This window comes from Pipistrellus kuhlii, unplaced genomic scaffold, assembly GCF_014108245.1.
Source record: "Pipistrellus kuhlii isolate mPipKuh1 unplaced genomic scaffold, mPipKuh1.p scaffold_m20_p_7, whole genome shotgun sequence".
Classification (NCBI taxonomy): Eukaryota; Metazoa; Chordata; class Mammalia; order Chiroptera; family Vespertilionidae; genus Pipistrellus; species Pipistrellus kuhlii.
The window spans coordinates 34,376,158-34,399,162 of NW_023425573.1; the positions used below are offsets into that span (position 1 = coordinate 34,376,158).

General features: G+C 37.3%; 1 protein-coding gene across 2 annotated transcripts; it reads right to left on the reverse strand.

Annotated features, from left to right (window-relative positions):
* Positions 1–1,607: 1,607 nt before the first annotated feature.
* PLEKHA3 (pleckstrin homology domain containing A3) lies at positions 1,608–22,008 on the reverse strand. 2 transcript variants are annotated; one of them, XM_045575246.1, is made up of 9 exons: positions 21,874–22,008; positions 17,959–18,075; positions 16,474–16,551; positions 13,569–13,724; positions 10,661–10,797; positions 10,049–10,213; positions 7,595–7,638; positions 4,971–5,086; positions 1,608–2,882 (listed from the first exon to the last, which is right to left on the reverse strand). In XM_045575246.1, the coding sequence occupies exons 1-9, from the start codon at positions 21,911–21,913 to the stop codon at positions 2,755–2,757; spliced, it is 981 nt and encodes a 326-aa protein (XP_045431202.1). In that variant the 5' UTR covers positions 21,914–22,008; the 3' UTR covers positions 1,608–2,754. The 2 variants fall into 2 exon arrangements, with proteins under 2 accessions (XP_045431202.1, XP_036276663.1); XM_036420770.2 differs by lacking the exon at positions 16,474–16,551.
* Between the last annotated feature and the right edge of the window lie 997 nt (positions 22,009–23,005).

Below are 23,005 nucleotides of genomic sequence, written 5' to 3' on the forward strand. Positions count from 1 at the left end.
CCTCGGGTGAGGATTAACTACAACAGCAGCAATAATGACAGACTTAGAGGCATTTCATTTAATAAAAGTAAAGAATTGGTAGAATCCAAAGTAATATTATAAGGTATATGGAATTAGTATAAACAGTAGAATAATAGTAACATATTAAAAGGATATACTTCCTGAGATTTCATGATGACTGCTAAACACTAAATGTAATAAGGCATAAAGAAAAACTATAATTCAGGGTCAGTTTCCATAACCTCTTGCCTCAGAATTTAAGTTTAAGCAATAGCATCCGTTTCTGGACTTGAAATGAACTACCAAAGTGCAATGTAATAGAATGAAGTTTAAATTTGGCCCATTTACAGAGTAATTCTCATGAAAGTTGCTTTATTCACAGAGTTCTGCGATTCCCACTCACCCTCACCAGAAACCAGGTATCTGAAAAGAAAAGCAAGTACTGGTGTTGCTTAGATCGCCTATAACAGTATCCGAATTTCTCAATGATCCCATGGCCTAGACAAAGCAAAATAGGAACAACCAATAGTTATACTTTTTTTTTTTTTTTTAATACTGACAAGTTAAAATCCTTACAGAATTGTTCTTATTTGTTCTGCTTCATCTTTCTCTTAAAATTCAGAGAAGCTGAGTACACTTAAAAATATACAGGGATGCTCAAAATGCAGGTTCCCTGAAGTCTTATAGGTTGATTCATGCTACCCATTCACTAATCAAAACTTAGATGTAATGCAAGATACACTAATAACCCCTCAAAAAGTGATTTCACAAATATATTGGCTCCTACGAGAAAAAAAAGTGGCTCCATGTCACAATAAAAGCCATACTCAGGAATAGAGCAAACCTGTTCAAAGCATCTGTTTCAAGAAAGAAAATTTGATATGTTCCAGAAATGACTGCATTTTATTTAAAAAACTATTTACAGAAAACTGTTCAGGAACTCAGCTTTTTGGATAAAACAATAGAAAGTGAATTTATTTTCTAGGAGTTCAAAACCTTGTTGTATTGTTTTCATTATAAAAAATAAAACTACCAAAAAAAAAAACAAAAAAAACCCTATCAGTAGCACCTTGAACTTCATAGTCTTGTCACTATGCAAGTTCTTACTTTAAAAAAAAAAAAAGTGATTATCTGATCAACATGAAAACTTACATTATTAAAGTTTTTCTCAAATTAGACATATGAAGTAGAGCATATGACTAGAAAAATATTCCACTTAATTCAGTCTAATGATCTGAGTGCTATTTAAAATAAAATATTTTAAGAGCACACAGTTTATCTAAATGTATATTAATGACTATAGATTGCATATGTCCATTTAAATGTAAGGGAGAAAGCCTATAATTACAAATTTATTTTAATAAAGTAAATACCAAACACTGACTCTTAAAAAAAATCTCACACACACTTAGAATTTTAAAGTAAAATAGGTCACACTATTCTAAGCTCAAAGGCAACAAAATTAAAATTACGCATCATTTGTGTTTTCATTATGAGGTCTGAATACACAAACAAAATCAAAGAAATAACAAATACTATTAAAACTTGATAAAAATTAGGCAGTATATCAACAAATGTAAAAAAAATACAATGTAATTATGTGATGGGTTTGAATGCAAAAACCACATATTTATTAAACACATGATTAACTTAAAAACACCAAACTAGTTTGTTTTAAAGTGCTCCTCAGCCAAGACCTTGGACAAAACCATCACTCCAAAGTGAATTTAGAAAAACAGTTTACAAGGCAAACACTGACAATAGATATGAACAGGAACTACCAAAAAATGCTATTTGAATTTAATTAAATAATGCCATTCTCAAGTGCTGTAGAGCAGTTGCCTTAACAAAATTCCTTTTTTGTATAAATATTCATAAATTAAAAAATGTCTCTAGATATTCTAAAGAGCTGCAAACATTAATACCGTAAAACAGCAGCTTATCATCTATTTTAGGAAAAAAAGCACTAAAATCTCTTCCATTGAAAGCCATTTATTTCTCTGGTGGAAGTGAGCAAGGTCACTACAACATTAGCCTCTTTCCCAGAACAGTGTAAATAACAATGTATACACATCTTAAATTTGGTAGGTCATTTTTGATGCAACAGAAAAATAAATAAATAAAAATTAAATACTTTAACCCAACATTTGGTATTGACAAATCAGTAGTGTCAACTTCACATATGAAGGACAGCACAGTCTGGTTTGTAAAAAAATCCTCAATGTCATGGTATTTGGGCTAAAAATATTTAAGAATATTAAATGTTTCCTTTTGCTTAAAGGAATACAGTACGATCACCATCAAGCTGCTATGGTAACTCGTTTTCAGAGGGGGTAAAATGACCATTTGGTCCATGGCACAAGTTACATATGTCACACTTCTGTCCAACTGAAACCTTATGTTTATAAGATTTCATATTTATAAGCTACAATACACTGACTAAGCTGTCAGTCACTCACAGTTTTTTAGAAAAATATCTACATTTGTCCTTATGGATGTCAAAATGTTACACCATCATTTGTTTAAAAAGAAAAAGATGCACATTCATACTGTGAAGTTATTAGGAAAATACTCTTGCAAATAAACTATGTAAAGATAAAATACACTTCAAAGGTAGGTGGGTTTTTTGTTTGTTTTACAATATTCTATAAAGTGCAGAGAAATCCTAAGGGAAAAACTACTCCCTATGACATAGTTTAATTACAGCAGCTTTTGCATAGCAATACTTAGAGGAAGTTGGACATTTCTGTTTCCTCAGGAAGAAAAGGATGAAAGAGGATCTTCCAATTCAGATTTTTTTTTGGCCATAAGTCTGCTCTCTTCAGGAATGATTGTTGATGACAAATCTCCATTAAGTGTATTTCTTGAACAGTGAACAGGCCCTATTAACAAATTGATTAAAAGGTTAAACATCCTATCAAAATTAACTCCAATATCCTTTGTGAGAACATTTTAAGTTTTCTTTTCAGAGACATGAATTCCTTTAGCTTTCTGCTAATTTTTCTGCTTATTTGTTTAATAAAGAAAAATCTAACTTTTCTACTATCGGCAGTCATTGGAGAAATCTCAGAGTTCATGAGGTAAATTATGAAACTACGTGAAGTAGAGATATTTATTTTGTTCATTGCTAAGACCATGGTTGGCACATAATGGACACTCAACAAATATTTGTTTAATTGAATTAATCTTTCTTAATTAACTATGGCTTTTTCAGCCTGATGGTTTTAATACTGTTAGTAACCTCCTTGCTCTTAGGCAAAGAAACCAAGTTCCAAAAACGGTTACATGGCTAAGGCAAGATGACACAATTGGTAACAGAACTAGACTAATTTGAGTCTTGCTATTTTCATCACTAGACTTTCTGAGTAAAGCACACTGAAACTTTCCTATTTCCATTTGGAATGCAACTCACAAAACTATCACTAGAATGCAAGTGAACGAAGCTTAACACATTGGCATGGTCCGGTACCAAGGCAGTTGCACTTTTATAGGTACATATAGGTAAATATAACACCATTTGTTTTGTCCCATTTTATCCATCCTGTGAACTAGCTGGGCTCTTCTAGGCAACCAAAGAATCAAATTGCTCTAGCTGGTTTGACTCAGTGGCTAGAGTGTCAGCATGAAGACTGAAGGCTCCTAAGTTCAATTCCAGTCAAGGGCATATGCTTGGATTGTGGGCTCGATCCCCAGTAGGGGATATGCAGGAGGCAGCCGATCAATGATTCTCTTTCATCATTGATGTTTCTTTCTCTCTCTCCCTCTCCCTTCCTCTCTGAAATCTGTGTGTGTGTGTGTGTGTGTGTGTGTGTGTGTGTGTGTGTGTATTTATTTATTTATTTTTTTAAAGAAAAGAATCAAACTGCCGTCATTTCCATAAGGGAAGTAAGACCTGTGTTCCACACAACTGATTTACACATGAATTCTTGGAGCACAACCTGTTACGGAACTGGGAACTGTGTGTAGTTTTTGGCCCACAGGCTTCACAGGCAGTAGTAAAGACTTTGTAAAGCAAAAGCCTATTAATGGTAATAAGACCATATTTATGTTCAGTAGAAATCATTCAAAATACTGTCTAAATAGATCGTCTGACACACTTTTAAAGTTTTTCCTCTGCAAAGAAAAATTCTTAAAATTTAAGATAAATCATAAAACTTTTCCTAAAGTATTCAATCACAGTATGCTTCCTCTTTAAATAGTAAGGAATAAAAGGGTATAGTAATAGCCGAAACCAGTTTGGCTCAGAGTGTCGGCCTGTGGGCTGAAAGGTCCCAGGTTCGATTCCAGTCAAGTGCATGTGCCTTGGTTGCAGGCACATCCCCAGTAGTGGGTATGCAGGAGGCAGCTAATCGATGATTCTCTCTCATCGATGTTTCTGACTCTCTATCCCCCTCTCTTCCTCTCTGTAAAAAATCAATAAAATATATTTTAAAAAATTGGTACAAAAATAAATGCTACTATAATTCACCACCAACACCAGGAAAAAAAATTTATTTTCCTTGGACATTTCAAATTATTTAAACAACAATGCTGACTTTTTCTTTGAACTTAGAACTTATCTGTATTTTTTTCTTATTTTCTTAGTACTTTGAACTTGCCCTAAATCCTACCCACAATTTTTTCTTTTTCTTCTAAAATGCTCTTTAAATGGAAATGTAGTGGGAGTAAAAAATTATTAAGTAATTACTAAAATGTAGTAGGAGTAAAAGATTTCTGTATTCTATATAAGTCTAAGATAAGGTATTTACAAAGAGATACTCAGAACTTCTCAGTTAATAACAGGGGTGTTTATAAGAGGATATATGAGCTTCTGTTGATTATGTATTGTCTGCTTAGCTCTGAATTAAGGAGTTAATCCAAGGGCCCAAGTATGGTGTTCACTTGTCAGTATTCTTCATTTCAGCGATTACAAAGCCCCGCAATAATTTTGCTGAATACACCAAAGGAGAGACAGACCCCATCTAACTTACTATCTGGGTCTTCGAGAGGGAGATCAATGCAAGAGTCTGTATCTGAGTAGGTTCTTCGTCGTCGCTGAGAGAGCCGGTGAAGTGTAGACGCTGGTTCTTTTATAGAGTGGCTACTCCTGCAAATTAAAAAGAAAGCATTAAACTGTAACGTTTTAAACAAATGCAAACACCCTCAACTTATCTGGAGTTTTAAATGACATTTCTTTAAATGAAAGAGGAACTACCTTTATGCCAAAGTTCTATTTTAGTAAGTTCTACTTGTTCAGAGGTCAGGCCAAAAGTCAAATCATTTAGAATCCAGCTGATAACTCAGAGAATATGACCTTTGAGCCAAACTAAATGCAAAAGGGATAAAATGAAAATCACTTTTTTTTAATAGAGGAAAATCCAGCTAGACAGAAATATATCAGATGGTTAACAAATGTTTAAAAACTAAAAATTATGGATTTCACAAGTGCACAGATCTAGTGTCAATCCATATCTGATTAAAAACAGCAGGGTGAAAAGGCATAGGCAGGTAGTGTGGGAGCATATTAAAGGTCAACTCTGTCGGCAGCAAGACAAAGGTGGCAAATGAAGGCTAAAAAATACTTAAAAAACAGTCTAAAAAATAAAAAAAAATAGAAAAATCAATAAAAAAATCCAACATAGAAACAAATCACTGCCACTCAATAGCATTTTGGCTATCAATGTATTAAAGCCCAACATTACTATTCTTAATGATAACCTTGAATCATCAAAAAGAAAAAAGAAAAGTTTACATCTTATTTACCAAGATAAAAAGGATAAAATACAGTTCAGAAAACTTTCTCTCATAAATGTAAAATTTTGTCAAAGGGATCAAGCTGCTACTTTTCTGGAAAATTCTGTTGGTGAAACTCTTCATTCTGATAGGACTGGATACATGGGCACATCACTGAACACCTCTGAGCACATGATAGTTTAATCAAAGATTACTTAATCATCAGAGAGAGGGGGAAAATGTGACAAAGCAATAATAGGGGCTCAGCACTTATCCTCAATGTAGATAAATAAATGCTAATGTCATTACAATTTCATCACTTTCCAATGAACCAAGTAAGACAACTATAGCAATGTCACCTAACAAGATAAAGAATACTCTAGTAGCGTGAGATATTGGCAAGATCTATCTATTGTAGATTACACATGTGTCAAACACAAGGCCCGCGGGCCAAATCCGTCCCGCCAGGCCTTGCAATGTGGCCCGCACCGCGCTGTCATCACTGCACTCCGCTGCGTTTCCATCACAATGACAGTTTATGACTGTTCAGTAAACCATTCGGCCCGCGATTTAGGCTGGATTTTAGATTTTGGCCCCTTCTCTGATTGAGTTCGACACCCCTAATCTAGAACATAAAATTTTTAAATGAGTTGAATGAATATACAGGGTGTCCCCCAAAAATGTACACACATTTTAATATATGATAGCCCCATTTTGAAAATGAAATGTATTTTAATAAACACTGCCCTCATACTTACTCAAAGTGTGTGTATGTATTTGTGTGTATACTTTAAAATAGGGGTGTCGAACTCAATCAGAGAAGGAGCCAAAATCTAAAATCCAGCCTAAATCGCGGGCCGAATGGTTTACTGAACAGTCATAAACTGTCATTGTGATGGAAACGCAGCGGAGTGCAGTGATGACAGCGCGGTGCGGGCCACATTGCAAGGCCTGGCGGGACGGATTTGGCCCACGGGCCTTGTGTTTGACACATGTGCTTTAAAATATCAATTACTTTTTCTCTCTTTTTCAGTAAGATCTTTAGAATCTAATAAAACAATAGCTCAGCCCAGCCAGCGTGGCTCAGTGGTTGAGCATTGACCTATGAACCAGGAGAACACGGTTCAATTCCCCATCAGGGTACATGCTTAGGGTTGTAGGCTCAATCCCCAGTGGGGAGCATACAGGAGGCAGCCAGTTAATGATACTCTCTCATTGATGTTTCTATCTTTCTCTCTCCCTTCCTCTCTGAAATAAAAGTATTTTTTTAATAAATAAAAAAATATTTTTAAAGAAAGAAAAACTGCTCAGTATGAATATATGATGCACTAAAAGCAGTAGTAAAATGAACCTAATCTTTGGAGCCTTGTTATATAAAATATTGATTTATAAACCATCAAATTATATCATTTAATATAATTTTAAACATCTAAAAGAGGTATTAAAGCCCTAACTGTTTTGGCTCAGTGGATAGAGCCTTGGTCTGTGGATTAAAGGGTCCCAGGTTCAATTCTGGTCAAAGGCATGTACCTTGGTTGTGGGCAAATCCCCAGTAGTGGGTGTGCAAGAGGCAGCTGATCAATGACTCTCTCTCATCGGTGTTTCTAATTTTCTATCCCTCTCCCTTCCTCTCTTATTAAGAGGTATAATACCTGGCAAGGTGCTTACCTTGCTGGTTAATTTATTCACTCATTTTTTTTTCTTTACTACATACTATGGCAGGCCCTATTCTAAACACTAAGAGATAGAAATGCTGAGCAAATCAGAACCAGACTCTGCCCATACAGAATTTAGATTCCACACCACTTTTGTTAAAGGTTCAAAGAATTTCCCTAATTAGCTATAAATTTGGGAGAACTTAGTCAAAAGAAAGTTACTTTACCTTTCTGAACTGCAAGGACCAGGGTGGCTGATAGAACGCTTCATCTAGAAATTTTTTTAAAAAGTAAGCATAATCCATTAGTCAAGTAAAATAAAGCAGCTCTAATATATTATCCTTATTCAGATTTTAAAAATGGCTGGCCAAAACAATTATGTTTTACATACTCAAGTAACATTATTAGCACAATTTCAAGCTTTCTCCATAGTAACCATTAATGGGAATGTTTCTCAATAGGTACCAAAAACATGCTGGATTCTTTCCTCAATGCTAAAAAACAAATTTTATATCAGATGTGTGTTTGTGTGTATATACACAAATATAAAAAAAGAGTATACTTATCTAGTCCCCCTCAAAAAATCATAATGTTTTTTATAAAGAAGTATATTTGGTAAACCAGAAAATATTCTAATCTCTCTATGTATTTTTTAAAGGACAGGAATAGAGTCTAGGAGCAAAGTCTAGGATAAAGTCTTCTCTTTATCATTCATTATTCAGGTAGCTGTCACACAGATGCTCTAAGTGAGTCTAAAGGATGGTTTTCATGGAAGATGGCATTAATAATTCATGTCTTTAAAGAACTCAGAAGAGGAACCCTAAGCCTCAAATAGGTTTCTAAAAACACATATTAAAAATATAAATAAAATTGGATTAAGCAGAACATTCATAAATATGACAAATACTAAATTCAACTAATGAAAAAAAATAGAAAGAGGCAATCAAGTAAAACAGATTATTTCAATATTTAACAAGGTAACAAAATAATAAAATGTATATTAAAGGCTAAGAATGGTTGATTTTATATACAGGCTCAAGAGTCTTAGAGGTCCAATCTATGTCTAACATTTGTGTTATGTAAATAAACATCTTCTACATTTGTAACATGAGCCACCAGTTGCTCTGAGAAATCCCAGCCGAAATAACAGTTATGACCCATCCATGAGTCCAGGGATATCTGGTTGACATTAAGATGCAACTGTATTATTAATACCTCCTTTAACAGAAACCACTTCCTTTAGGATTATTCACCCAACAACATCCCCCCTACAGTTATCATCAATCTGTCCATCCAAAAGACCACTGTTTGAACTTCCATGAAGATTTGAAATATAATTGAATGCAAACTAGTTTTAAGAGGGACATAATGAAAGTAGCTACATAAAATGGTTATAACTATCAAGTTAATTTTAGAATTCTCAAATGTTTTGTTTTTTTTACTTACTCATGTTATTTTTAAAAAGGCGGTTTTCTCATGAAGACTGACCTTACTTTCCCTATCTCTAGAACTAATTACCATAAGCCACAGTCTGTGCTCTATGTGTGCAAAAAAATGGCATGGCAAGGAAAAATAAGCAGCCTCTGACTGGATTTCCTGTTATGTTTTGTTGGTAGAAGGTTTTGGTTTAATGTTTCTATTGATAAAAGGTTTTGGTTTAGAGGAGGAACATTTATTTGAGTTTCTTATACATCATTACAAATATAACCTCTCAGGACTACAGAGCATTTGAAACAGAAGGCATTGTCTTCAGAAGTTCAATACAAACATGGCAGGTTTGAGGTTTATTTACTGTATTTGGCTCTGTAAAGTACATCTTTAAAAAACAAACAACAGCGGACCTCTTGTCCATCAGTCTCAGGAACACAGCACCAAATATCCATCTCAAAAGATCATGTTTTGTTCAGCTATATGTGTTATTTAACATTTCACAGTATATCTATAATTATTCTAAAAGCAAAACTGTCAAACTGTGTTCTACTGAATGCTACAGTCCTGAGATGTTATTCAAAAATAAATAAAAAGGGTATAATTGCCAAACAAATTTCAGAAACACTGCACACCACTTCCCTTTCTCAGAGGTCATAAAAGAAAAACTCATTACATTAATACTTCCTTTAACAGAAATCACTTCCTTTAAGATTACTCACTCAACAACATCCCCTAATATAAACAGGTCAGGTCTTTTGCAAAGAGCTTCTGATGTAGAAGACACTTGATTTTACAGATGCTTGAGGTCCAGAGAGATTAAGAAACTTGCCTACTCAAAGGGTTCAAATCCAAATGCAGACTACAAAATACTGTTTCCCAGCAACAAGTTGTTTCAAATTCCTTCCAACTTCTGTAAAGATTTGCTTATCTTATCCCATTGTGGGTAAACATCATTCCAAATAGAACAGTTTTCCCCAACATTTTTCATGTCACCGCACCCAGAGAACAGTGTAGTCTTTTCCTGGCACAATGGGGTAAATGGTACAGGCTCTCCGGGGAAGGGGGAATCATGACCGTGGCACATGCTGAGCTCACCAGATGAAAGGCTCCAATAGAGAATATGAATACAATTTTTTTAAAAATTAACCTGCTGACTATTTCCCACCCACTGTCAGATTCCACCCTTAAAAATAAAAACAAAAACAGAAGTACATGCAACATTGCTAGAAGAAAAACAGTTATGTTCCAACCATTTGAACAGGAGAAGGTGACACAGGAGAAACTAAGGGATCCGGGTGGGACAGCTGAAACATCTCAGGTTTAAACTTGGCGTTTGCTATCTTCACACATTCCTCAAGCGTTGTGATGAACGTATTACATGTGGCACTGAGTAGGGAAGAGGCTTCGTTCATGTTCTGAAAAATTACACACAGAGTTGAATAGATTCACATACACGACTATGTACCATCATGCACTACCTTATAATCAAGTACTGAGTAGGATATCTGACTAGATTGTGGTCAAATCTATTTAAAATACACTACATTAGAAAATTAAAGCCATACATGAATAATAATTACCTGTCTCTCAGGCAAATAATGTATGAAATTAGATTCTAAGAAAAAATAAGTTTTTTATATTGAAAAATCGTGTACAGAATTTCTTAGATAAACCTAACCTAAATGGAATTTTGTAACTATCTGAATTCCAAAGGTGATCAGAGCAGTGGAAACTGGAGAATTAATTAGTGGCAGACACCATTCTCCCATTTCTTCCTTGGTAAAATAAAAACTCCCTTTTTTTTTTAAGACAGCAAAGTATTGCAAAGCATGATCAGATATAAAAGACTATCCCTGTTATACCTCTATGCTTGGAGATGAATGATTCTCGTCATGGTGAACAAATTCTTGAATCGTATGAACTTGCTGCATTAAAAGGTCACAGTAGAGACGAAGTTCAGACATTTTGGTTTTCAGAGATTCGCTGGTTTCACTTATTTCTAAAAGGGAACATACATAAACATTCGATTAGATCATTTTCATATTTTGGGGGCAAAGCAATAAAATGGAATCATTTAAAAAGCAAGACAGTGGCTCTCTCTGCGAAGCGTGCTGTGCCTTTCCCCTCCCTCTGCTTCCCCCAACATGTCCTCTTCAGGAGCACACCCAAGCCTCCCCTCTGGCTCTTCTGCCTCTCAGAGCTCTTATCTAACTCCCTTTTTTCTAAACTCCACGTGCCCATCAACTACCTCAGTAACTTTCTAAATAAACTTTCCCTTATAATTTCAGTTCCTTGGCTCTGAATTCTTTCAAGCTGAACTCAAGGCCAGCTCAACTCATCTCTAAGGCCTAGTGCCATTTTCCTGCCACTGGCCTGTGTCTGATGGCCCTTTCCTGCCCTTCTGGGGATGGTGCCCTCAAAAACATGCTTGTGCCTTCCTTCTCCAGGCAGGCATCCTTCCAGCCTTTCCCCACCTCCTTTCCCCAGAATGCCCCTCTCTTTCATGCTCCCTCTCTTTTCTGTGCACCCATCTCTCTTTTCATCTCTCATGGCACCTATCTTTCTCCTAAGCAGGATTTTTTAAAAAGTTAAGACAATAAATACAAATATCTGTAGTGTGAGACCTTGGAAATAGGATACAAACACTGTAAGGAAGCACATTCTCCTCAGATTAATGGGAAAAAATTGGCAGTCTATGTCTAACATGAAGTTTGGGTAGATTAATTCCCAGAGACAGGGTGATGACCGCTGAATGTCTTATACGAGGTATTTCCATTCCACCACTCATCTTTCATTTGAAAAATGCTTACATTTTTCTTTTGCGAATTGGCTTTTCTTATCCTTAACTCATTTTTCCAGTTCTGATATTTGGGTTTTCTATTAATAATATGTAAACTGGTCATTTGTAAAATTTCTTATACACTAAATGTAGCCATCTTCACCTGTCCTTTCTACTCTAAAATACATTTCAAGATCTGCCAGTTTTGTTTTATTGTATATTTTGGCATAAAAATATTTTTAGTTTTTATGTAGTTAAAACTATTTTACATAAACATTCATTTATTTTTATTTTTTTGGTCTTTTCATTGGTTTATTTTCATGTTATATTTATTTTCAGAATTTTTAAATTAACAGCTCACTTTCTTTTGTTTAATATATCTGGACAGACTAAACCTCTGGCCATAATCTCCACCACTCGCTTACCAATACCTTCTAAACTAGAGGAATAAGCAGCAGAGGAAGGAGAAAAATACACATAGCAGATCCTGGTGCTTCTGCATCCCTGAGTCTGCGACACTGCTTTGTGGTACTAGCCACAGAGCTACTCTACCTAGAGCACACCAAAGAGCTCTAGCTGCCCACTTACCCTAACCTCCTACTCAAATTTAAGCCCATTGCTTCTTTTTAATTGTAGTAAAATATGTTACTATTTTAATCATTTTTAAATATACAGTGTGCTGGCATTAATTACATTCATGCTACCATATAACCACTACTCCCATCCGCCTCCAAAACTTTTTCATCTTCTCCAGCCAAAACTCTGTACACATTAAACACTAACTCCCCATTCTCCCCTCCCCTGTCCCCTAGAAAACACCATTCTACTTTGTTTCTATGAATTTGACTACTCTAGATACTCCATATTAAGTACAGTCATACAATATCTGTCCTTTTGTGACTAGTTTATTTTACTTAGCATAATAATATTTTAAAGATTCATCCATGTCATAGTGAATGTCAAAATTGCCTTCCTTTTTAAGGCACAACAATGTTCCATTGTGTGTATATGCCATACTATATTTATCCACTCATCTGTCTATGAATGTTTGGGTTGTTCCCGCCTTTCATTCCTTCTTATCCTACTCTTTCCATGATGTTCTTTTCATATATCCATAATTTAGTGCTTTCACTAGTTTAGATAACTTTTATTGTTTTTAATTATAAAAGTAATACAAGGTCAATGAAGAATTTTGGAAAATCAAAAATATAGAAAAGAAAAACTGAACAACTATAATCTCGCTACCAAGATATAAATACTATTGTTATTTTCACATTATATCTGCATATAATTGAATACCATAAATTATTTGCCTTGCTTTTGATTTTTATTTAGTCCTTTTAAGTTGATAATATATGTACATAATGAAGTCAAAAGGTATACAGTGAAAAGTGAATCTTCTTCCCACAAATTCCCTTTCTAAAGGTAACAATTTTATCAGTTCTTACCTATCTTTGCTGACCTGTCCAATGAATGGATATATAATGTTGAATCCTGTTTTTTTCAATTATTATTTAACCTTAGGCATTGCCTCACATCCTTAAAATTCCTTGTAAACATTTTACTGCCTATATATCAGCCTATGTAAGCACTATACAGTTTACTGAACCATTCCCCTGAATTCAAACCTTTGCATTGTTTACAACTTTTTGTTTTTTTTTATTTTACAGAGGAAATGAGAGGGAGAGAAAGAGATAGAAACATCAATGATGAGAGAGAATCATTGATCTGCTGCTTCCCACATGCCCCCTACTGCGAGTCCCCAACCCAGGCATGTGCCCTTGACCAGAATTGAACCAGAACCCTTCAGTCCGCAGGCTGACATTCTACCCACTGAGCCAAACCAGCTAGGGCTACAATATTTTTTTGATGAACATCTATGCACATAAATCTTCTACATTTCTGATTATGTCTTTGGAATAAATTACTATGAGTGAAATGATAATTTATATTTGTGTTTAAGAAAATATTCTTACTGCAAAGGAAGTTACCTTTTTCTTTTTTAGTCCTTGTGTCAGTCAAACAGGCTTTGGAGCTCCCCAGAGCAACCAGCCACCTTTGTCTTTCAGCTGCATTGACCGCCTTCATGTAGAAATGCTGCTCTCCTGGAATGATTAATTCCATTCTTGTGTTGTCTGCTGAATGGACTATGATGATGAACAAAGGAGAAATACAGTCATGGAATTAAGTAAGTTGGGGAGAATCAAAGCATCACTCTTATACAGTATTAGATGTTTCAGACACTTAAAACCACAAACTATGACTTAAGATGCAGGCAGTGCTGCTCCCTAAGGGGCTACCCCCCAAACTGCCATTCTCACATCTACCCCAGCTGGCAGTGGTGCCAGGCAAAAGAGAAAACACATATATTAACTACTAAATACAATATGTACTGAGAAATGAGAACAAAGAACTCCCTCCCTTAGGGCCAACTGTACTACCCTAAATACACATCCATTATTAACTTATCACTCAGTTTTTACTGAGTTCTTTGAAAGCACAGTCTGTGTTTTGGTATCCCCCAAGCCTAGGTAGTGCCCGGCATATAGATGAAGCACAACAAATGGTAACTATGGCCATGTTGTCCTCAAGTAATGGGCACATCATAATCACTTGGAAGGCAAGAGTATTTTGAAGATCTTTTCCCCTCCATCCTCCTTCTCTTCTCCTACACAGCCCACCTTGATGCTCTGACAAAAGAGAGCTCATCAAGAATTATGCTGAGTCAATCCTAACTCTTATAAGACTAAATTTGTCTTAGATTGCCATTAATCACAAGTACCCTGTTTCCCCGAAAGTAAGACAGTGTCTTATATTAATTTTTGCTCCCAAAGATGCGCTAGGTCTTATTTTCAGGGGATGTCTTATTTTTCCATGAAGAAGAATACAGGACGCATTTATTGTTAAATGAAAATAAAGGAAATTTATTACCTGTATACGGTACAGTAGTACGGTAGTTGTCAACACAAACCAGACAAACTGTGAATCCTACAGTATCAAGAATTTACTCATTTATTCAATGCCAATCATGTCATCATCTTCTGGAACATCATCATAACAATCCAATTCCTGAATTTCCTGGTGAATTTCTCGTGACTCCATTTCTTTCAGAATCAGTGGACCAAATCTCTCATGTTTAGCGTAGGGGGGGAAAGGGGGACCCTTATTTTCGCGGGATGCCTTATATTTCACTCAGAAGGAAACCTGTAAGTAGGTCTTATTTTTGGGGAAACACGGTATTTACTCAGCTCAGAGCAGTGATGATAGAGAAGATAGAGCAAGAGGAAAAAAGTCTTTGCTTTAAAAGAGGTGATAATTTAACCAAGGAACCAAACTGACACACTAAAAATAATCAAGACATCTAAATGTTGAACTCCTTGATACAGAGACTTCATGTGTAATTATAATGAGAGAAAGATAAGAAGAGACAGAAAATAAAAAAGGCTTTAAGAAGAGGGATTTGATGACAGCAGGATTGGCTTAAAATTGAAACAGAAAAACTGCATGAGAAAAGTTCTAGATGAGGAACTAAATATAGTATGTGCTGAGAATATCAGGAGACAGGTCTAAAAGGAGCATTGTGTTATATCACCAAGTAATGATATTCATGAATGGACAAATGATCAATCATGGGTACAAAAGATTTCTAGTCTAGGGTAAAATTATTGAAATCCCAAAGCTCCAAGGATAATTCTTTTCTGCTACTTGCTAGTACTAGGAAGAAAAAAAAAAATCAATAGCTACCTTAAAAGAAAATAATGTTTTAATTTCCAATGATGTTTCCACAAAAATGGAACTAAAGTAAAGATGACTCATTTTTAAATATACCAGATGTATCAGTCAAGCAGTCACCTGAGAAAGCAACAAAGTTAAGAATAATGCTTCTAATACACCAAATTCTAGGAAACATGGACGAGACCTCTATATGTAACACCGCAAAACATTGAGAGAAATTAAAACCCTAATTAAATATAGAAATATACCACACTAATGGATCAGAAGATTCAATATTGTCAAGAATATAATCCTCCCCAAATTGATATATAGATTCAATGCAATTCCAATCAAAATTCCAACAAATATTTGTGGAAATTTACAAACAGATTCTAAGATGTAAAATGAAATGTAAAGAACCAATTATAAGTAAGACAAAAGGTAGTCTAGAAAAAGACCTATCCCCACAGACATGGTCACTCACTTTGTGACAAAGATGTCTCTGCAGTGCAGTGGGTGAAAGGTTACTCTTTTCAATAAGTGTGCTCAGCCATCGGAGGATAAAAAACAATGAATCTTGACCCCTACCTGAGACCATATATAAAAATAAATTTTAAGCCAGTCACAGACCTAATATAAACCTATATATAAATAGTAAAACAATAAAGCTTCAAGAAGGTAACAGAGGATTTCTTTAGTGGGACATAAAAATTTCTAATAACAAAACTAATAAACCGGACTTTATTAAAATTAACATGTGTTCATCAAAAGATATTAACAGAATAAACATGCAAACTACAGAGTGAGAGAATACCTTTGCAATATAAAAAAAAAATCATCAGATTATATAAAGAACTCTTACAGATCAACATGAAAAATAGTCCAGTTTAGAAATTGGGCCAAAGAACTGAAAAGGGACTTCAAACAAGAATATTCAAATGGCTAATTATATCTGAAAAAAATACTCAACATCATTATGTATTGAAGAAACCTATAGGAGATAGTCAATCAATGTTCTTTCTCATCAATGTTTCTCTCCCTTTCCCTTCTTCTCTCTCAAAAAAAAAAAAAAAAAATCAATAAAAATGTTTGAAAAAGAAAGAAGCCAGACACAGAAGAAAATACTGATTTATAAATGTCCTAAAAACCTATTCGCGGTGATAAAGTCAGATTAATAGTTACCTTTTAGAGGAATTAGGAGCTGAGGGGATTTAGTAATTTCCCAGCATTTGGCATGAGGGTAATATTCTAATTCTTGATCTGGGTGGTGGCTACACAAGCATGGACACTTTGTAAACATTCTTCAAACTGAGTATTTAAGATTTATGCCCTTTTCTATGAGTATATTATTCTTCAACAACATGATTACTTTAAAGAGAAAACAATGGAACAAAAATGATGCCATGGCTAAAAAACATTTGGAATTGCCTTAGAATTCTGCCACTAATAGTCTTTTAAAATCCTCAAAGTTGGCAAATTTTTAAACTTTGAAGGTAGTTTGATTTCTAATTCTCATCAAATCTCATTTGGAAATTAGTCTGGGGAATGAGATGAGATAAAACCTCACACTTTAAAAAGATAAAAACTTATTCTTTGAATGTTCTTTTCTTGTGTAATTTATAAAAATAAAATAAAAAAGCAAAATTAATCCCACATATTTCAGGGGTTGTGCAAGTAACAATACACCAGACTGGTGAATCTATATCTTTTATAGCCATGATTCCCTGAAGGAGTTTAACATTCACTCTTCTAGAGCTCATTTTTCCTTCAATTCTCTTAAAGAATTCAATACTTCTCACTATCATTCTGCTTGATCTCTCCTACCTACCTACCTCCATCCTACACATCCCAAACACACATACAAAAGAATCAATGGTCCATAAAATGTTTCTTCATGAAAATTATAGCATTTATTGCTTTATTTCCTCCATTTCAGAAGAACACAATATGGAAGGGGGGAGGGTAACTTGACAGTTGAGAGATCTGACAAACTCTGCCTCTGCCAGGTGGTCAGGGTTAACATTTAGAGTGACATGTCATGTTGATAGGACCCACTCTTGATATGATGAGAATGGCACTGTACCTCTGTGACTTTCCTCCTAAAACCCATAACCCCATAACAAGCCTAACCATAGGAAAAACATCAAATTCCAATAGAGGGGCTTCCTACAATATTCCTGAGCAGTATTCCTTAAAACTCTAAAGATCACCAAAAAAGAAAGAAAAGAAAAACATCTCTATTATTCAGAAGAGCTTATCTTCGATTAGGCCTAGAACCATTTTATGACCCTGACTTAACACTTTATCAGAAACCTACAGAGCTTTAGAATTCAGCTTTCAATCTTCACAATGCCTTTTTACGAGAATGAAGAGAACACTTGTAGACTCAGCGTGGACACATAAGTGGCATCCCCAAGAAATTATGTTTCAAGTCCATATTGGAAGATGTGCACTAGTACTTTAAAATGCAATTCAAAGTATGTTCATAGACAGAAACATCAAAACTATGCTTAACAATGCTAAGTGCCACTCCTGAATGCTAAGGAAATAAGTGGTATTAGAAGACCCCTACTTAGTTAGAAATGCTTTTTTCCCATTTTTGGAGTATGCTGCAGATCCCTTTACTTTCCTTTACCTAATTTCCTCTAATTCCATATATTCACTTACCTTTAATTTCACAAACTGCCATCTTTATACTTCCTTTGCTGCCTTTGCAAACATCATCTTGTGAATCATAGTAGGACAATATTCCATTATCTAAAACAAACCAACGAGGCTGCCAACCTACAAAATCATAAATAATAAAAAGTTAATAAAAATTTACTTTCATCACATAGAAAACTGGTTTCAAAACTTACCATCCATGTTACTTATTGGCTCTAAAATACCATTCTGATAATGAATTTTTTAAATGACAAGCCCTGCCCAAAATGTTCTGGCATCAATCTCTACTTTGTTGGGAGAGATTTCTGAGGAAATGTCTCGATCAGCATCAATATGGGGGGTGATACCTTTATTCTGGCTCACTACTTTCTCATTAACAACCCATAGGCCCATCCTCAAATACAGCCTTTCCCTGGGTGCGATATAAATGTCCCCTTCTTCCAAAGGGAACAGAGTTTAGTTATGATATAATGGGGGGAAGAACGGGGGAAACAGAAGACCTGGATTCTAGACCAAGCTCTAATACAATTCTTTAGTTGGATAACCTGGACTACAAATCTCCTTCATTTCATTAAATATCAAAAACACCAAGTCTCGAGAGTGGACTGAATAAGAAGACCCCTTAGCTGTCACCTAGTTTTCTAATTCTACAATGTGACCTTCCCCTCTCTTATGTTTCCTAAGCAAGCTCCCTTGCATATAGTAAGTGCTGCTGGATGACTCTGTCTCTTACACAGAAGCTGCATACCCTGTGGTGAGCATGGATTCCCAACCACCCCTCTCTCCTTGCTCTGCTGCTGCACAGGTCTGGCAGAAATGCTAGAAACTACAACCATTCGTTTAATTAGTATTTATTCAGAGACTAGAGCACACAGCTATCACTAACAAGAAGTTGGGAATGAGAATAATGACCTTCCTCAAAGCTCAGCTCCCACTCTTACAAGCCAAACTCAGTGTTCCCTGAAATCTTATTAAGCATGCTACTAATTTTTAACAGTTCACTGATTAGTAGCATGGTGACCATGTAGGAGGCAATGTGACTGTCCCTGTTCTTTCTGTGACTATTAAATGACACTTCAGCCTGCTCAGTTTGGACATAGCCTGCTATATAATTACTCAATTCCATTTTTCCAGGGTCAAATAGTACTAAGATAATGACAGATGGGGGAAGTTGTTCTTCATCCTATACAGACCCAGGATATACCCAGCCAAAAACTTTTACCTGTAACACTTTTGAAATGACAATGGTGAGTCATCATAAAAAGGTTACATTTCACAGCAGGGAATGTCATAATACAGTTCAGAGCGAGGGATAGCCCCCAAAAAAGTTTTAATGCTTGGATAATTATTTTTATGAAACACTATATTCCCTAATGAGGCCAAGCAAATTAGAAAGTAAGTTCTTTTGGTACATGAACTTTATCTTATTCATCACTGCATTCCCAGCATCTCCCTAGAATGGTGCCTGGTACAGACAGGTACTACCGTGTTTCCTCGAAAATAAGACACCCTCCAAAAATAAGTCCTAGGGCGTGGAAAAATAAGGTATCCCCTGAAAATAAGATCTAGTGCATCTTTGGGAGCAAAAATTAATATAAGACACTGTCTTATTTTGGGGGAAACAGGGTAACAAAAAACTATATTTATTGCTCAAGTGACTGATTGAATGAATGATTAAGTACCAGAAAAGTGAGATAGTGCATGTTATCCATGAGTATAGGTAAGGAGTATATTCATGAGTATGTTGTATTAAACATACACAGAAATAATAAAAACATTATCTTTCCAGACACTAATTCACCTTGGCAAACAAAGTATAAGCAGTGTGAAAATACACTCCACCCCAGGCCCTGTGTGATTCTGTAAGCTTGCAATATTGTGACTCAATGTCTTTAAAACAAATACTGAGAAAAAGGATTCACTTAAAATTAATAACAACTTCAAAAGTAGGCAGGGTTAATTAATCAAAGATTCCTCTTTCTCTTCACACCTTTTTGAAGAAATACTTAATAAAACATCTCTAATTTATGAAGTAGAGAGCTACATCTGTGAAAAAGACTCATAGGTATTCTCTCTTTTAAATTATTTTTTTTTAAAACACACACACATTCTTTTTATCTCAAACTACCAAATGTTACTGAAATCCTTTTTCTCTACAAAGGGTTCTCAAAGAATGCTGTCACTGAACTGGAAGGTTCTTTAAAAGATCCCTTAGTATGAGCAATTATTCATCCTTCTGACCTACGATGAACTAAAATTAATAATCAGCATTTCATCGAGCCCAATTTAAATTTTAAAAAGGGAATTCTTCCAAAAGATGTAATTTTATCGAGCTTCTACAAGTACATATAGCAGTTAATTTAAATGCTCAGCAATGACTGAAACCTTAAGCACAAGTGGTTAAAACCTTAACCAGCTGGTGCTCAGTGCTATAGAAGACCACATTTTGACACAAGAATAAATTATGACTCATCTCAGGAATCGCCCATTGCTCTGTGCTATGCATTAAGCAGTTTCTCCAAAAGACTTCCCAAGACACTGTGCTTATAAACATCTGCAATGAGATGACCATTTGCATAGCTAACCACAGAAGCTACTGTCTTAAAGTTAATACAATATCTCAATTAAACAGAATGAAAATGCTTAATATTTCCTTTTTAAATGTTTCCTATTAAAATGTTTATAGAAACAAACTGACATTTTAGTGTGAACAAAACATCCATCATAAATGATAAAGCATTTGCTGCTATAAATCTGGCAGTACCATTGTAATCAATAAAATAAAAGATGGACAACTGTAGCTCAGTGCTTATGTCTCAAAATGTTTATGTGCAGATTGTGAGCAAAGTCAGGTGGGCACAAGTGTACCACACAATAACTAACGGCTTAATACTTTTGGCAGAGTGAATAAGGGGGCAACAAGTCAAGATTTGCCTGTCACAATGGACCAAAAAATGTTTGCTACTTAATCTTATTTTAAACCCATTCCCCTTCCTCTGATTTGGTGAGATCCTAGAATTCTGGACTGGAAGGCATCTTCAGGATAAACTATTTGATCGGCCTGGCCTTGGATTGAGCTCTTGAGAGAATAAGTAACTATTCTTACTCTTGGATGACGGCAGAGATGGGACTAGAATTCAGACTCTTAATATGCCAGGTTGTTGATGTCATGGCAAAGGGCCCTCCCTGCGGACTCCTTTCGACAAAAAAAAACAAAAACAAAAACAAACACCTCACTCTTTGGAGTTCTTCCTTGCAACCCACTTCATGCGTGAAACTGACTTGCCTCCTCCACTTCTGTACGTTGCACTTCTGTATCTTCCACGGTTTCTCACACTTACCTGACATCGAAAACAAGGCTATCTCGTTGACAACCAACCTCTAAGGGTACATTATCCAGGGACAGCTTCCCAAATAATGCTTCTATGTCCAAACTTCAACAAGAGAGCAGCTATTCAAATAAACCGTGTTGCTTTGGAAATGGAGGGAGGGGGAGGGGTGATGCATAGAAAACATTTCTTAAAATTAAATCTTGATCTTAAGGGGCGCATTCTGGTCTTATACCCTGACCGCTCTAGTAACAATATGCTGAGCTGCGTGTGGATGAGGACAGAGATTGCAGCAGCACCTGGGGAGCCAGGATCCCTGCACCGGCCAGGAGGTGGGGGTCCATCAGGTGCACCTCCCACCGTCCGGAAGGTGCGCCTTCTGGAGCCGTCTCCTGGCAGAGGCCGGCGGGGCTCTCACGGGGACACAGACAGGGTTGAAGCCCGAGAATCTGAAGGGTCCGTGCGCGGAGGGTCCCCGCGGGCGGGCTGGCGGGCGGGCACCCGGCGCCGGAGCCCCCGGCCTGCCTGCCCCGCCGCCGGCTCGGCCCAGCCCGCGCCCGCCCGCCGCCCCGGGCGCCCGGGCGCAGACCTGTGAGATAGTTGGTCCACTTGTACAGGACGCCCTCCATGCTTCAGGGCCCGGCGCCGCGCATCCTCCTGGCCCGCCGGCCGCGGCGATGGGGAAGGCGCGCAGCCGGACCGCCGCTCCGGCCCCGGCCCCTCCGCCCGCCCGCCCGCGCGCCGGTGGCGGCCTCAGAGGCCGGGGCGCCGGCCGCCGCGCGCAGCTCGGGCCCCGCGGGCCGCGGGCTCACACATCCCCGGGCGGCCTGCCTCGTGGCGGCGGCGGCGGCGATCGGACCCGCGGGCCGGCCTCCCGCTCGCGTGCTGCGCCCTCCGCGCCGGGCACGGCCTCCTCGCCGCCCGCCTCCCCGGCCCCCAGGCTCCCCGCTGCTGGCATTGACCCCGGCGTCGCTTTCACTTCCTGGTTGAAAGGGGCCGGGCGGCCCGGGAAACCCCTCCCCGGCGGCGCGCCCGCTCGGCCCGCCGCGCCCCGGGCTCCGGCCGCCGCCGCCGGCTCCGCTCCGTCCCTCTCGGCCTTCGGCTGGCTCCCCGGGCCGCCCTCAGGCTTTAATAACTGAGCCTCCGGTCCTTCCGGTGGTTGTTTTTGTTGTTGTTGTTGTTGTTGTTTGGGGGGAGCGGGGGTGTCCCAAGGAAATAAAAGATTTCCTATTTATGTTTCATCGTGTCCTCACCTTCAGAGGGTCCAACCCGCTATGTCCCGGGAGGCGGGGGGCCGCTGAGAATCCGCGGCCAGGAGTGGCCATGGGTTCCAGAGAAGAGTCATCAGCAAACAACTCATCAAGGAGCGTCATCAGCAAACAATTAACCTTAGACAGCCACATCTTCATGTAAATAGAAGAGAAAACGGGGAATCAGTTTGGAGTTTGTTTTACTAAAAATGGGGAAGCTTTCCCCTAGCTTTTAGGATTTTTAAAAATCCTGTTTGGAAAGGATCATCATCTTACAGAATGGGCAATCATTTCCAGGTGGATGGGATTTTGCAGGGTTTCCGCAAAGCGGATGTAAGGTGCTCAGGGTTGTGGCTTTTCTCAGCATCACCGACGTGGATTCAAAAACATCGCCCCGTCCAGGACCTGATCTAGGCCTTAGCCTTTCTGGTCAAAGGCCTTCGGATATTCATTTGAAAATAAGAGGGATTG

Excerpts from the sequence above, each read along its gene's own strand:
- PLEKHA3 (XM_045575246.1), bottom strand. The coding sequence starts at position 21,913 with ATGGAGGGCGTCCTGTACAAGTGGACCAACTATCTCACAG. Across the intron at positions 10,214-10,660 it reads ATTCATCTCCAAGCATAGAG|AACATGAACGAAGCCTCTTC; the intron begins GTATAACAGGGA and ends GTAATTTTTCAG. Across the intron at positions 2,883-4,970 it reads CCCTCTCGAAGACCCAGATA|GGCCTGTTCACTGTTCAAGA; the intron begins GTAAGTTAGATG and ends ATTTGTTAATAG.